General features: G+C 50.8%; 1 protein-coding gene across 50 annotated transcripts in view; it reads left to right on the top strand.

The window, feature by feature from the left end:
• The window catches only part of Mhc (myosin heavy chain), a 43,934-nt gene extending 33,429 nt beyond the window's left edge, over positions 1 to 10,505 (top strand). For 31 of the 50 annotated variants that reach the window (XM_077634908.1, XM_077634922.1, XM_077634915.1 and 28 more), the window contains 11 exons: positions 94 to 924; positions 3,443 to 3,499; positions 4,191 to 4,444; positions 5,575 to 5,653; positions 6,512 to 6,757; positions 7,011 to 7,207; positions 7,522 to 7,705; positions 7,792 to 8,109; positions 8,414 to 8,956; positions 9,309 to 9,653; positions 10,108 to 10,505. In XM_077634908.1, coding sequence (XP_077491034.1) covers positions 94 to 924; positions 3,443 to 3,499; positions 4,191 to 4,444; positions 5,575 to 5,653; positions 6,512 to 6,757; positions 7,011 to 7,207; positions 7,522 to 7,705; positions 7,792 to 8,109; positions 8,414 to 8,956; positions 9,309 to 9,653; positions 10,108 to 10,386 — 3,333 coding nt within the window. In that variant the 3' untranslated portion in view covers positions 10,387 to 10,505. Of the gene's footprint in view, positions 1 to 93; positions 925 to 3,442; positions 3,500 to 4,190; positions 4,445 to 5,287; positions 5,367 to 5,574; positions 5,654 to 6,511; positions 6,758 to 7,010; positions 7,208 to 7,521; positions 7,706 to 7,791; positions 8,110 to 8,413; positions 8,957 to 9,308; positions 9,654 to 10,107 lie in introns of all 50 variants that reach the window. The other 19 variants (XM_077634928.1, XM_077634930.1, XM_077634927.1 and 16 more) reach the window with 2 other exon arrangements.
• Positions 10,506 to 12,940: the final 2,435 nt, after the last annotated feature.

Below are 12,940 nucleotides of genomic sequence, written 5' to 3'. Positions count from 1 at the left end.
TGTAGGCCATTTAACAGTTATCTGCGTAAACCAGGAAACAATGAATATTTCCGGCTTTCGGTGTGGATAACGTCAACCCTCGCACATGTGCAGGTCAAGCCCCTGCTGTCCGTCGCCCGCGTGGAAGACGAGCTCAAGGCGCTCGAAGAGAAGCTCAAGAAGACACAGGAGGCCCTGGAGAAGGAAGAGAAGTTGCGCAAGGAGCTTGAGGGCCAGAACGTCAAAGTGCTGCAGGAGAAGAACGACCTGTTCCTGCAGCTCGAGGCTGAGCGCATGGGCGCCGGCGACGTCGAGGAACGCCTGAACAAGGCCCTCACGCAGAAGGGAGACCTTGAGAGCCAACTGCAGGAGCTGCAGGACCGGCTCCAGCACGAGGAGGATGCGCACGGCCAGCTCTCTCAGACCAAGAAGAAGCTCGAGGGCGAGATTTCCGGCCTCAAGAAGGACATCGAGGACATGGAGCTGGCACTGCAGAAGGCGGAGCAGGACAAGGCCACCAAGGACCACCAGATCCGCAACCTCAACGACGAGATCCAGCACCAGGACGAGCTCATCAACAAGCTCAACAAGGAGAAGAAGCAGTTGCAGGAGCAGAACCAGAAGACCGCCGAAGACCTCCAGGCCACCGAGGACAAGGTGAACCACCTGAACAAGGTCAAGGCCAAGCTGGAGCAGACGCTCGACGAGCTGGAGGACTCGCTGGAACGCGAAAAGAAGGCCCGCGCCGACCTCGAGAAGAACAAGCGCAAGGTTGAGGGAGACCTCAAGCTCGCCCAGGAGGCCGTCGCCGATCTCGAGAAGCACAAGAAAGAGATGGACCAGAACTTGCAGCGCAAGGAGAAGGAGATGGCTAGCCTGGCCGCGAAGCTGGAGGATGAGCAGGCGCTGGTCGCCAAGCTGCAGAAGCAGATCAAGGAACTCCAGGTAAGCCTTTCTCAGTGTGAGGTTACGTTCAATGAAATCACGCAATTGAGATTCGTAAACTTCGGCAAAAATCAACACCCGTTTTCACCACGTGGTGCAAGATTACCTTCGTCACGCTTGTTTGCCCAGTACCGTCCTCTAATTCATTAATGTCTTTGGAATGAACGGACCTTAACTAGCCAAGCCGCCTTCAAAAAAAAAAGCTTTAAAAAGGAGCTTATTTTTTCTTGCAGTACTATAATTCCGGAGTTCCGTTGAACAAGGAATCATATGTGGAACGTCGTGGGAAAAATAACAAACGAATTATTGAACGGCGGCTTCTAGGCTACCATAATTGCGGCGCCCTGCGCGAATGGTATTTTTTGGTTTGCATGCATCATCCCGACGCTTGTGTTGCGGGATTTTCGCAGAGTTGGCAACCACGCAAACTTGGCATCAGGACACAATAACGGAAGAAGCGAGCTATCTCGTGAGGTTTATGAATAAACCAAAAATCTCTCCGTCTAAAAACACGTCTTCTCATGAATAAACAGTTTTGGAATTGATTCGGCGAATTGGCAAAGCTCACTACTAATCAACTTAAAACAAAAGCCGGTCTGTGAAAAGGAGTGCGTACCAGTTTCATCCGTGTACCTCTGCCCATTCCCATACCTGTTCGGCCGAAGGAAAGCACTTCATACCTGTGAAAGCCCCCCAGTTTGTCGACCTAGCAAGATTAGTTATCCTGGCATGAAGGACAGTGCGAATGGAAGACCAAGAAATATAACCCAAGGAAGAGCACCAAAAACGCTTGTGTTAAAAAAAACTGCCCAGAGGATCTATATTAGGAAAAGCTCCCAAAAAAACTGCGTGACAAACCCATTACGCGTCGGCGTCGCAGATTTTTTGTTTTGTTTTTCGGAAAACTCAGCGCTTACAGAGCTCTCTAAGAGACAATGTCGTGCCCTTTGCGTTTCCAGCTGTGCACAGAAATTTGAGCGCGTCCCTGGAAACCCTTTCAAGCATACGAATTTAGGGCGGCACGAAGGCACTCCTTGGTTCAAGAAACAGGTACAAAATTAACGGCGTGAAGTCTTCACAGATACTCTATTGAAACAAACGCGCGTCTCTGCTTGACACAGTGAAAGAAAAGTGCGGCCGGTGGAGTGTGACAAATAATGACAGCGAGACGCACAAGAATTCGGGGTATGTGTCCCAAAATATCGGCTGAAAGAAGAGAAATGGGAGTCTCCACCGAGCGAAAAGTAAGAAAGTAGCCGATTAGCGGGTCTAAAGAAAGCCAGCTTACCTGGTCCCTCACGTAAAAAAATCGAGACAGCGTGCCGTCGCTGACGCCTTACAGGCTCACAGTCGTCCTTGAGCCCTTCTTGCAGCGCCTGCATGGCCATTCGGAAGCCAAACCCGGCGCGCTTCGCCACGTGACCATAGGCCGTTGCACCGAGAGGTTCTCTCACCAGGTGTAAAGCGGGCGGGGACGTGTGACGAGCCGCAGACCTGAAGTGCCAGAAAGAAAAAAAAAGGCGTTTGGGAGGGGCGAGAAAGTCGCCAAAAGGCGCTCGCCCTCCTCGCCGCGGCTGCCGGTGAGTCAGGAGGGAGCGTCAGCGCCGGCGAGCTCGCACATATTTCTGGCCATAGGTATTTTTGGTGAGCGAACGGGCCGGGGCGAGAGCGTGGCAGCTCGGATTTCCCGAAGCCAGGGAGGCTCCCCCCTTTTAACGCGTCGCCGGGAGGCCCGAACCGTCAGTACCGACCCGAGCGAACCGCGGTGCTCCACGCTCCCTCTTCGACGACGACATGGACAGCTCCTCCCCGCTCGAAGCAGCGCACGCCGTCGTGAACGGCCTCGTCAACGGCGTGGCCAACGGCGATGCCGGCCCGGTCAGCCGCAGCGCGGTTCCCCCCGCGGCCAGGAAGCCCAAGGGTGTGGTCACCGCCGGCGATGCGCTGCTAGGGGACTCCTTCTACCCGCTCCAGAAGGGCCCCTACATCTCGCCCAACTACCGACTCAGCGCCGAGAGCAAGCGACTCGTTCGACAGGCCCAGGAGCCTATTCTCGCCTCCAGCCCGGCTACCGTTCACCTCATCTATGAAGTAGGCCTCGCTCTTCCAGATGAGCCGTGGCTCGCGCTAGTGCCGCTGCTACTGTGTGCCCGTGCTCGTGGGGTGTCGTCGCTTCGCTAACCACTCTTGGATTACAGGGCTTGAGCCGAGGCCACGCGGATACCCACTTTGCGGTGCGCCCGGCTAGCCCGACGTCCTGTGCTTGCCGTGCTGCGTGTCGTCTTCGTCAGCTGTGCCTAGAGCATGCTTCAGCGGGGCCCTTCTGGCTCCGCTGCGCTTGTTCCCTCGGGGGAACACGTGGGGTGTGCTTTGCTGCCGGCTCTAACGGGGCGATGTAGCCGAGTGCGGGGACGCCGCCGTCCCGCTGGGCAAGGACTACGCAAGTGTGTGGTTGCTTCTGCGAGGGCCCGCTTTTTTGCTGAGCCTCTGTGTCACATGATGTGGCCTTCTGTTCTAGGCCCGCATCGAGGAGCTCGAAGAGGAGCTGGAAGCTGAACGCCAGGCTCGGGCCAAGGTAAGCGAATTCATCACTTTTTTATTTCTTTCGCTTGTTTAGACGGGGGGACTCGAGGTCGGGCTGGTTAGTCTATTGGGAGGAGTTAGGGTCGTCTTTTGCTGCAGACATTTTAAAGAGGTGCAATTTTGTCAGTGCCGTATCCCTTTCTCTACTGCGAGATTTTGACACTACCATTCTTAGCACGGCATGAAGATGAATGTTTGCTTGATTGTTAGGTGAACATTGACAGGGGCGGTCATCAGTGCTTCGAGATCGTGAATTCGCTCCGAGGATGCGATCATTTTTCAGTTGTAGAAGTCTGCGGAAACCATGCAGCAATAGGAGACAAGCAGGTTGTCAATATGTATTTCCTAGTCCCACCTATATTGGACCTCATATTGGAACCAACCGGCAGAGATTACTTATTCGTCCCTTATGCCGAATTATGCGGAATTGGTCCTTGCTATTCCTGCTTTGCACGCAGACCATGGTATCAAACGTAAAAACATGCAGAAGGTAGTGAAATAGCTACCATGTTGAATAAGCTGTCCGTGAACGATCTGCTGATAGCGGAGTCTAGTGGGACTTCCAGCCTATTGTGCGGACATGCTATTACTGGGGTTTGATTGGGGACACACGTCTGCTGTTAGCTAAAAACGAGCGCAGAGCTTAACCGTACTTACCACCATTCGCAATCTCTTCGTCACAGGCTGAGAAGCAGCGCGCCGACCTCGCTCGCGAGATTGAAGAGCTGAGCGAGCGGCTCGAGGAGTCGGGTGGAGCCACGTCGGCCCAGGTAGAGCTGAACAAGCGCCGCGAAGCCGAGCTCGCCAAGCTGAGGCGCGACCTCGAAGAGTCCAACCTTCAGCATGAGCAGGCCATGTCCAACCTGCGCAAGAAGCACAACGACTCGGTCGCCGAGCTCTCCGAGCAGATCGACCAGCTCAACAAGCACAAGGCCAAGTGAGCAGCGCCCGCGCATTTCGTTCTCGTTTCGAGACTGCCGAGGATGGTGCACGCGGGACAGGGATCTCCCGCGATCTCCCGCGTTCAACTGTAATGAGGCTCCCTTATACCATTTGTAGCTTTGACGAAGTATTGTTTATCTGCCAGCCCTACTAGCAACCACCCATCTATCAAAACACCGCATACGTTTCTCTAGAGTATATGTAGCTTAAGGACCGTATTTTCTTTTAGAAGTGACTCAAGTGAAATTGGGCTTCAGTTTACTTTCAAAGTACAAACTTGCGAAAAGACGCTTGTGAAAAAAGCGAAGGCGAGACCGTAAAGCTGGGAGCCTTCTTCTTCATAGTGTCCCTTCCTAAAATTATGCAGATATGTTATGCGTAGATAATGCGACTGTCAATAGTTATGGGAAAGCAAAATTAATGTACTCGAAACGTGGTTTGAAATCAAGCACCGGCATAACTGGCCTTTTAGTTTTTTCCACGGAGATTCCGTGCAGACCTTTTAACTGCAAAGCACTTTCGACATTTTTTTCTATGAATACTTATCGAAGCCGCGAATTCTGAATGCTTGCTTTTTTGCTTTTGGCTGCACTACCTTCGTCACTCTTTGCAGCACCAGAACTAGCACTTTGAAACGGTTTCCAGTGGTTCATTTTGGTCGCCCTGATTTTAATGTGGCGCGTTTTCTTCTTTTCTTTTTGTTGACCAATGCGCTTTGGAGCTACAAATTTTCTGTGCTTTTTTGTGAGCGACGATGTTTTCTTCGAGCAGTGTTTTTCTCCGGCTCACTAAGGCCGGGAAGCAGGTCGGCTCTTCTAACAAAACTTTGGCCCGACAGGGTGGAGAAGGAAAAGAGCCAGATGAAAAGCGAACTGGACGACTTGCGTGCCAATATTGACCACCTTAACCGCGATAAGGTAAAGCACCCCCCGTCGTTAGCCTTATTAGCTCCTCCCCACATCCGCGACGGCCCGCACCAAGCCCAGCCCGCAATCTCCAGACCCGCATCAGAATGAGAAACGCACCATCCCGCAGTTCCGTGGGTCTCCCAGATGTTTGAACCTGGAGTTGAGCCCCGGTTTCTCTCCCACCTCTCCCTTTCCCCTTCCCCGACCGTGTGCTTAGAGTTGAAAAGGAGCGTGCCACCCTGGCTGCCGAAGTGTCCGACCTCCAATCCCTCCTGGACCACAGCAACAAGTCACAGGTAGCCCTTCCCTTTGAGATGGCGCACACGTTCCTCTCCATTCGCACACAACCTTGCCTACGTGCCGTCAAAGTCCAGAAGTCCTCCCTCCTTCCCCTAAAAAGAGCAGCACTGGCATTAAGCCGAACCTCATCGCAGTAGCTGATACCTACCGCTGGAAAATAAGTGTGACGTCCTCTCCGTTGTTGGAGGATGGCTTAAGCACCTCAACCTGCCACTGTGGCAATGTTGTGTGCGAGCGGAATTCGGGCGCTGCAGCCTTGCATTGTGTAGAACGCGCGTTCTCTTAAACCTATCCCTGTCTTGCTTTCTGGTAACCTCGATGCATGACTTCCCTTCACGAAACTGACTCCCAGTGGTTTTCTTCCCTACCTTTCCTTTTTCTTGATTTTTGGCACATTTATATTGTACTTGACATCTTGCGGCGGTAATCTTTTGTCAGTTGCTTCAAATCTTGCCTACCATCTTACCAGCTGAATTAGAGTCAACAAACGTTTTGGTTAACCCACACTCACAAATTACTTGAACGCTTTTCGCAACTTCACCGCCCACAATATTACTTCTTACTACTCAAAACAAGGTTAACCTACACTCACGCACTTATTCAAGCCGCCAGATTTTCTCTAATGACATTATTCCTTTTAAACGCGTCTCACCGAGTAGCACGCTTGATGTGAAACACTGCCACTAAACACTTCAACGTCTTACTTTGACACGTATGAAGCAAGAAATGGTATGTGCACACGTTCACACTCGCTAACCATTGGCAACACATTATAAATCATCCGTTATGACTATAAAACATCTGACTGGCGTTCTTTGTTTCCCTTCCCACCTCGACAATGAAAAAACATCCAGGCTAACGCTGAGAAGCAGGTGAAGCAACTGGAGGTGCAGCTCGCGGACGCCCAGTTCAAGCTGGACGAGACCAACCGCACGCTGAACGACCTGGATGGCTCCAAGAAGAAGATGGGCGTCGAGAACAGCGAGCTCCAGCGGCAGCTTGAGGAGGCCGAATCTCAAGTGGCGCAGCTCAACAAGATCAAGGCTTCGCTGGCGACGCAGCTTGAGGAAGCCAAGCGCCAGGCCGACGAGGAGGCACGGGTGAGTATCCAGCGCATTGTTGTCTATGGCTTCGGGGTATTCCGAGGGCGCAGGCTGCATCCTTGGGCATTGAAGCGCCTTGGAATGCCCCGACGCCTAATTCCTGAACCTAGCTCATGATTAACAGTAACCACATGGGACAACCATGACCAGTGAAAGGATTTCCCCCAATGAAGCACCCTACGGCAATTTAGTCGGAGGCGAGAGCTAGCGCGTGCAAAAACACTCACACGTGCTGGCGCAACTATTGCAGGAGCGCGCTGCCATCCTTGGCAAGTACCGCAACCTGGAGCACGACCTGGACAACCTGCGCGAGAGCATCGAAGAGGAACAGGAAGCCAAGGCCGACTTCCAGCGCCAGCTCAGCAAGGCCAACGCCGAGGCTCAGCTCTGGCGCTCCAAGTACGAGAGCGAGGGTCTGGCGCGCCTGGAGGAACTCGAGGAGGCCAAGTGAGTGTGGTCTTAAGACGTTTTTAAGAAATAGTTGAGAATCCAGCTTGTCAATACAGTAATACATAAACCTAATAGAGAACGTGTACAAAGTTTATTTTCGTTTCCCTTTAATTGTGTGTGCATTTGTTGCATATTTCAGATGAGTAATATTTACATCGTTTCTTATCTCAACACTTCCCACTTCATGTGTATAAATGGCCTATCTCCGATGCTCCATAGTAATACAGTTTTTTTAGAAAATGACGGGCTCTTGACCACAAGTAGAGGTGCACGCGAACTAATGCTGGCGGTTTCAATCATCTGACGCGCAGGCGCAAGCTGCATGGCAAGCTCCAGGAGGCTGAGGAGGCCATGGAGCAGCTGAACGCCAAGTGCAGCGGCCTCGAGAAGACCAAGGCGCACCTGCAGGGAGAGCTGGAGGACATGTCCATCGAAGTGGACAAGGCCAACGCTCTCGCCGCCTCTCTCGAGAAGCGCCAGAAGTCATTCGACAAGGTACGCACCTCTTGCAAACCATTGCCTGCTGCTCGGAGGCCGTCGGTCTCGGCTGGGGTTCCTTCCCTCACAAACCCTCTTTGCAGGTCATCGCCGAATGGAAGGCCAAGGTTGACGACCTCGCCGCCGAGCTCGACGCGTCGCAGAAAGAATGCCGAAACTACTCCACCGAGGTGTTCAAGCTGCGCGCCGCGTACGAGGAGAGCCAGGAGCACTACGAGGCAGTTAAGCGCGAGAACAAGAACCTCCAGGACGAGATCAAGGACCTGATGGACCAGCTTGGTGAGGGTGGCCGAAGCGTGCACGAGCTCGAGAAGTCTCGCAAGAGGCTCGAGATGGAGAAGGAGGAACTGCAGGCTGCGCTCGAAGAGGCCGAGGCTGCGCTTGAGCAGGAGGAGAACAAGGTACGTCTGTCCTAGTCATCGTCGATGCTCTCATATATACACTCTGCCTTTGCAGGGCAGCATGGCTAGAAGACCTCCTTAGCTAGTATTAAAGTGCAAACAGTTCTGCTGTTAATTTCATTTCACATGATGTTCTACTACAAGGGGAGAAACACAAGCTCGCTTTATTGCGGCAAATAACGTCAGAGGGTGGGAAGGCAATGTGGCAGCCATGGCTGATCGTTCGGCTCAATTCCTAATTGTCCTTCTATGTTGCTGTTCTTTCTATGCAAGGCTGTGAGTGACCGGCTCTCTTGTTTTGCAGGTGCTGCGCGCCCAGCTCGAGCTGTCGCAGGTGCGGCAGGAGATCGACCGGCGCATCCAGGAGAAGGAGGAAGAATTCGAGAACACTCGAAAGAACCACCAGCGGGCTCTGGACTCCATGCAGGCCAGTCTCGAGGCCGAGGCTAAGGGCAAAGCCGAGGCGCTGAGGCTCAAGAAGAAGCTGGAGAGCGACATCAACGAGCTCGAGATTGCCCTCGACCACGCCAACAAGGCCAACGCCGAGGCGCAGAAGAACCTCAAGAAGTACCAGCAGAACGTCAAGGACCTGCAGACCGCCCTCGAGGAAGAACAGCGTGCCCGCGACGAAGCCCGTGAGCAGTACGCGTCGGCTGAGCGCCGTTGCAACGCTCTTCACGGCGAGCTGGAGGAGAGTCGCCAGCTGCTGGAACAGTCTGACCGCGCCCGCCGCGCCGGTGAAGCCGAGCTCAGCGAGATGCACGAGACAGTCAACGAGCTGTCGGCTCAGACCGCCTCTCTGTCGGTGGCCAAGAGGAAGCTCGAGGGAGAAATGCAGGCTCTCCAGGTAAGCATGTTTTCATGTTGCAGGTTTGACGCATGTAGATGGATGCAAGTAATTACAGTTTCTGTCTGAAAATTTGCTCATTTCAGAGCTCTGTTTGGAAATTCAAGATACAAAAACCAAATTCCGAGTGATCGTTTGTACGCCATTTTGTTTCCCCGTCTTTAAGCAGAGAATGTCTACGGTCTAGTAGCCTATTTCTACATTTCACTTAACCTGTAAATGTTTAAGTCTGAATGGCGTATAAGTTCTGTTCATCTACGGCGATGTTCCTGGACATACTCTTTAGTGAACAGTCGTTTCTTGAAGACGTTAGTTGTGACTCATCGCCACACTTTTACCAACTGCTCCACAGGCTGACCTGGACGAGGTGCTCAACGAGGCCAAGCAGTCGGAGGAGAAGGCCAAGAAGGCGATGGTGGACGCTGCCCGCCTGGCTGACGAGCTGCGCGCCGAGCAGGACCACGCCCTGCAACAGGAGAAGCTGCGCAAGGCTCTCGAGCAGCAGATGAAGGAGCTCCAGGTGCGCCTGGACGAAGCCGAGGCCGCGGCTCTCAAGGGCGGCAAGAAGATCATCCAGAAGCTGGAACAGAAGGTGCGCGAGCTCGAGAACGAGCTGGAGAACGAGCAACGCCGGCACGGAGACGCCGCCAAGAACTTCCGCAAGAGCGAGCGCCGCATCAAGGAGCTCCAGTTCCAGGTACGTCACGGTTAAGAGTAGGCGATCTTTAGCTCATTTTTTTCGGAGAGCCTTAGAGGTTTGCGGCGGAAAGCAGCTAATTCCTAAATACGCTACTCATAACCTTCCTAGAGAAATACGTTAACGAGTATTACGCTAAGACAACGAATTTTTATCTCCGGTTAAGTTAAGAACAACCATTTTTGCAGAAAAAGGCATAACAAGTTTCGGTTTGAATAAACACAAATTTCCTTCTAGAGAATTATGGCAGGTATTTCTCATTAATAATTATTAAAAGTAAACTAATTTCCACAAACCAAATCTACAACAGCAAAAACAAACAGAAGTCCTGTGTTCAGGTTTTAGACAAAACATGTAGCGGATTCAGCCGGAGTCACTGTTGAGGCTTGTTCTTACTAAGCGTGGTGTCGAAACGAGCTGTGTGACTGAGCGTTTGCCTTCTCTCGTGGTGCAGGCCGAAGAGGACCGCAAGAACCACGAGCGCATGCAAGACCTGGTGGACAAGCTCCAGCAGAAGATCAAGACGTACAAGCGCCAGATCGAGGAGGCCGAGGAGATCGCGGCTCTCAACCTGGCCAAGTTCCGCAAGGTGCAGCAGGAGCTGGAGGACGCCGAGGAGCGCGCCGACATGGCCGAGAACACGCTCGCCAAGCTGCGCGCCAAGAACCGCAGCTCCGCGTCCGCTGGCCGTGCCATGTCGCCCGGACTGGCCGCCGCGCCCCTCCGGACCTAAGCCTAACACCACCTCCTCTACCTGTCTTTCTTCTGACCCCCTGCCAATACCACTACTGCTACGGCTGCTGCTCACAGGCAGCTAGCAAACGACGGAACAATAAATGACACTTTCCAAGATGTGCTTTGCCCCGTGTGCTTTTTGCTGTCGGCTGAGCCACCGGCTCGCCGACGCAAGCATTGCCCTAGTTGCATGCAACGTGGTCGAATGAGGGCGAGACACTTCTCTTTATGAACGAGTTCGTCTCGGGGCAGCACGCGCAAGGATCCTGAGCTCACCTTTCGCATACAGTCCTCAAGTGCCGGAGGCGATAAGTGAGCAGGGGTTTCTGGATGTTGGGTTCAGTGAGCTAGCCCACCCCAAATGTGGCGACAAGTGTCGATTGATAGAAGGTTGGAGGACGTAGGTGACAAATGAAGTGCGGACACATTGTCTAACTGTGAGGGTGTTACATATCTAGCGCTGTGAACACATCGCGACTTCGCCTACTGGCCAGATGCAGCAAGTGAACCTGAGCCTTCGCAAAGGCTTCGTTGTTGCGCCTTACTGCGGCTACCACTTTCCCTCTGCACAGTACACGGTTACACACTGGTTGTATTATGGCTTACTCGTTTTTCCAACCGTACTATGCGGTCTTTACGGGCTTGTTTACGCACAGAATTATAGCGTAGGACAAATCCCATCCCGTATTCACTTTGGTGTCCTTCCTTGGCGCTGGATTAATCTGTTGATCACTCAGCCAAGTCATGGCTAGAATAACAGCGCTGTCAGTTCGCTGTCAGTGGTTACACCAGGTCATTTATTCCGTTTCCTCCTAAATATAAGTGAGTGGACACAAATTCTGTCCACTCCAGGAGCAGGCAAGCTGGCTACTAATATTGCGGAAGTTTACTGTTGAACGGCCTTCCAGCTAGTTTCCCATCAGTATAAGGTGGTAAAATGGTTCGTTTATAATTGTGGATGGAAGAGGGTTGTCCAGAAAAGACAGGCACTTCTTATCTTCGGTACATGCACGCCGTGCTATAGGCCACGCCTTCTACAAACCCGCTGTTTGTTTCAGCGTCGCAAGCTCCTTAAAACTTTAAGCACGTTAACAGCGCGCTGCCTTTAAGACACTTAAATTGTCGCAAGCACACAAACACGAATGCAACGACTTTCCACACCGTTTTACCGCACACACATCTGCTCAAGAACTTTCCCAGTGAGCTATCCTCCCTCGCCGCTGTTCAATTCACTCGTTTTCTTCATCCGTCTTCGTGCTCCTGCCTGGCTGGCCTCGGCTCAGCGGGGCGGTCAGTTGGCGCTAGTACGACAAGCCCGCGACATTCACGGCGCTTAATATTACGCATACTCGAGATTTTCTTTCTCTTTTCCGAGCAAATAGCCGTAATCAACAGGTCGCTTCAACACAGAGTTCCTGCATTTCATTTAGCGGGATGATGCCCAAGAGCATTTATATTAACTCCACGTCAGTCGACCGAAAGCAAACGCATGTGCGGGCCGTTTCTACAGAGATCATCCTGCAGTTGTCTTGCGGTCATTCTGTATTGGCTGTACGATGACAACCACGCCCATCGAAAGAAATAAGGCTAAACGATTTCTTGAAAGAGCTTATGCCACTTTACGCACGGAAACTGAAGTCACAACCTCTGAGCACGTAAACAGAGAAACAGAGTGTCTTGAATACTGCCACATATATGTTGTCCAGCATGATCGGTCAAGTTATTTCCTCTGGTTGTGGTTATTTCCTCTTTTATCTTCAGATAGATAGATAGATAGATAGATAGATAGATAGATAGATAGATAGATAGATAGATAGATAGATAGATAGATAGATAGATAGATAGATAGATAGATAGATAGATAGATAGATAGATAGATAGATAGATAGATAGATAGATAGATAGATAGATAGATAGATAGATAGATAGATAGATAGATAGATAGATAGATAGATAGATAGATAGATAGATAGATAGATAGATAGATAGATAGATAGATAGATAGATAGATAGATAGATAGATAGATAGATAGATAGATAGATAGATAGATAGATAGATAGATAGATAGATAGATAGATAGATAGATAGATAGATAGATAGATAGATAGATAGATAGATAGATAGATAGATAGATAGATAGATAGATAGATAGATAGATAGATAGATAGATAGATAGATAGATAGATAGATAGATAGATAGATAGATAGATAGATAGATAGATAGATAGATAGATAGATAGATAGATAGATAGATAGATAGATAGATAGATAGATAGATAGATAGATAGATAGATAGATAGATAGATAGATAGATAGATAGATAGATAGATAGATAGATAGATAGATAGATAGATAGATAGATAGATAGATAGATAGATAGATAGATAGATAGATAGATAGATAGATAGATAGATAGATAGATAGATAGATAGATAGATAGATAGATAGATAGATAGATAGATAGATAGATAGATAGATAGATAGATAGATAGATAGATAGATAGATAGATAGATAGATAGATAGATAGATAGATAGATAGATAGATAGATA

This window comes from Amblyomma americanum, chromosome 8 (genome assembly GCF_052857255.1).
Source record: "Amblyomma americanum isolate KBUSLIRL-KWMA chromosome 8, ASM5285725v1, whole genome shotgun sequence".
NCBI lineage: Eukaryota > Metazoa > Arthropoda > Arachnida > Ixodida > Ixodidae > Amblyomma > Amblyomma americanum.
The sequence above is the reverse complement of the archived record's forward strand: the minus strand, read 5'-3'. Positions and strand labels throughout refer to the sequence as shown.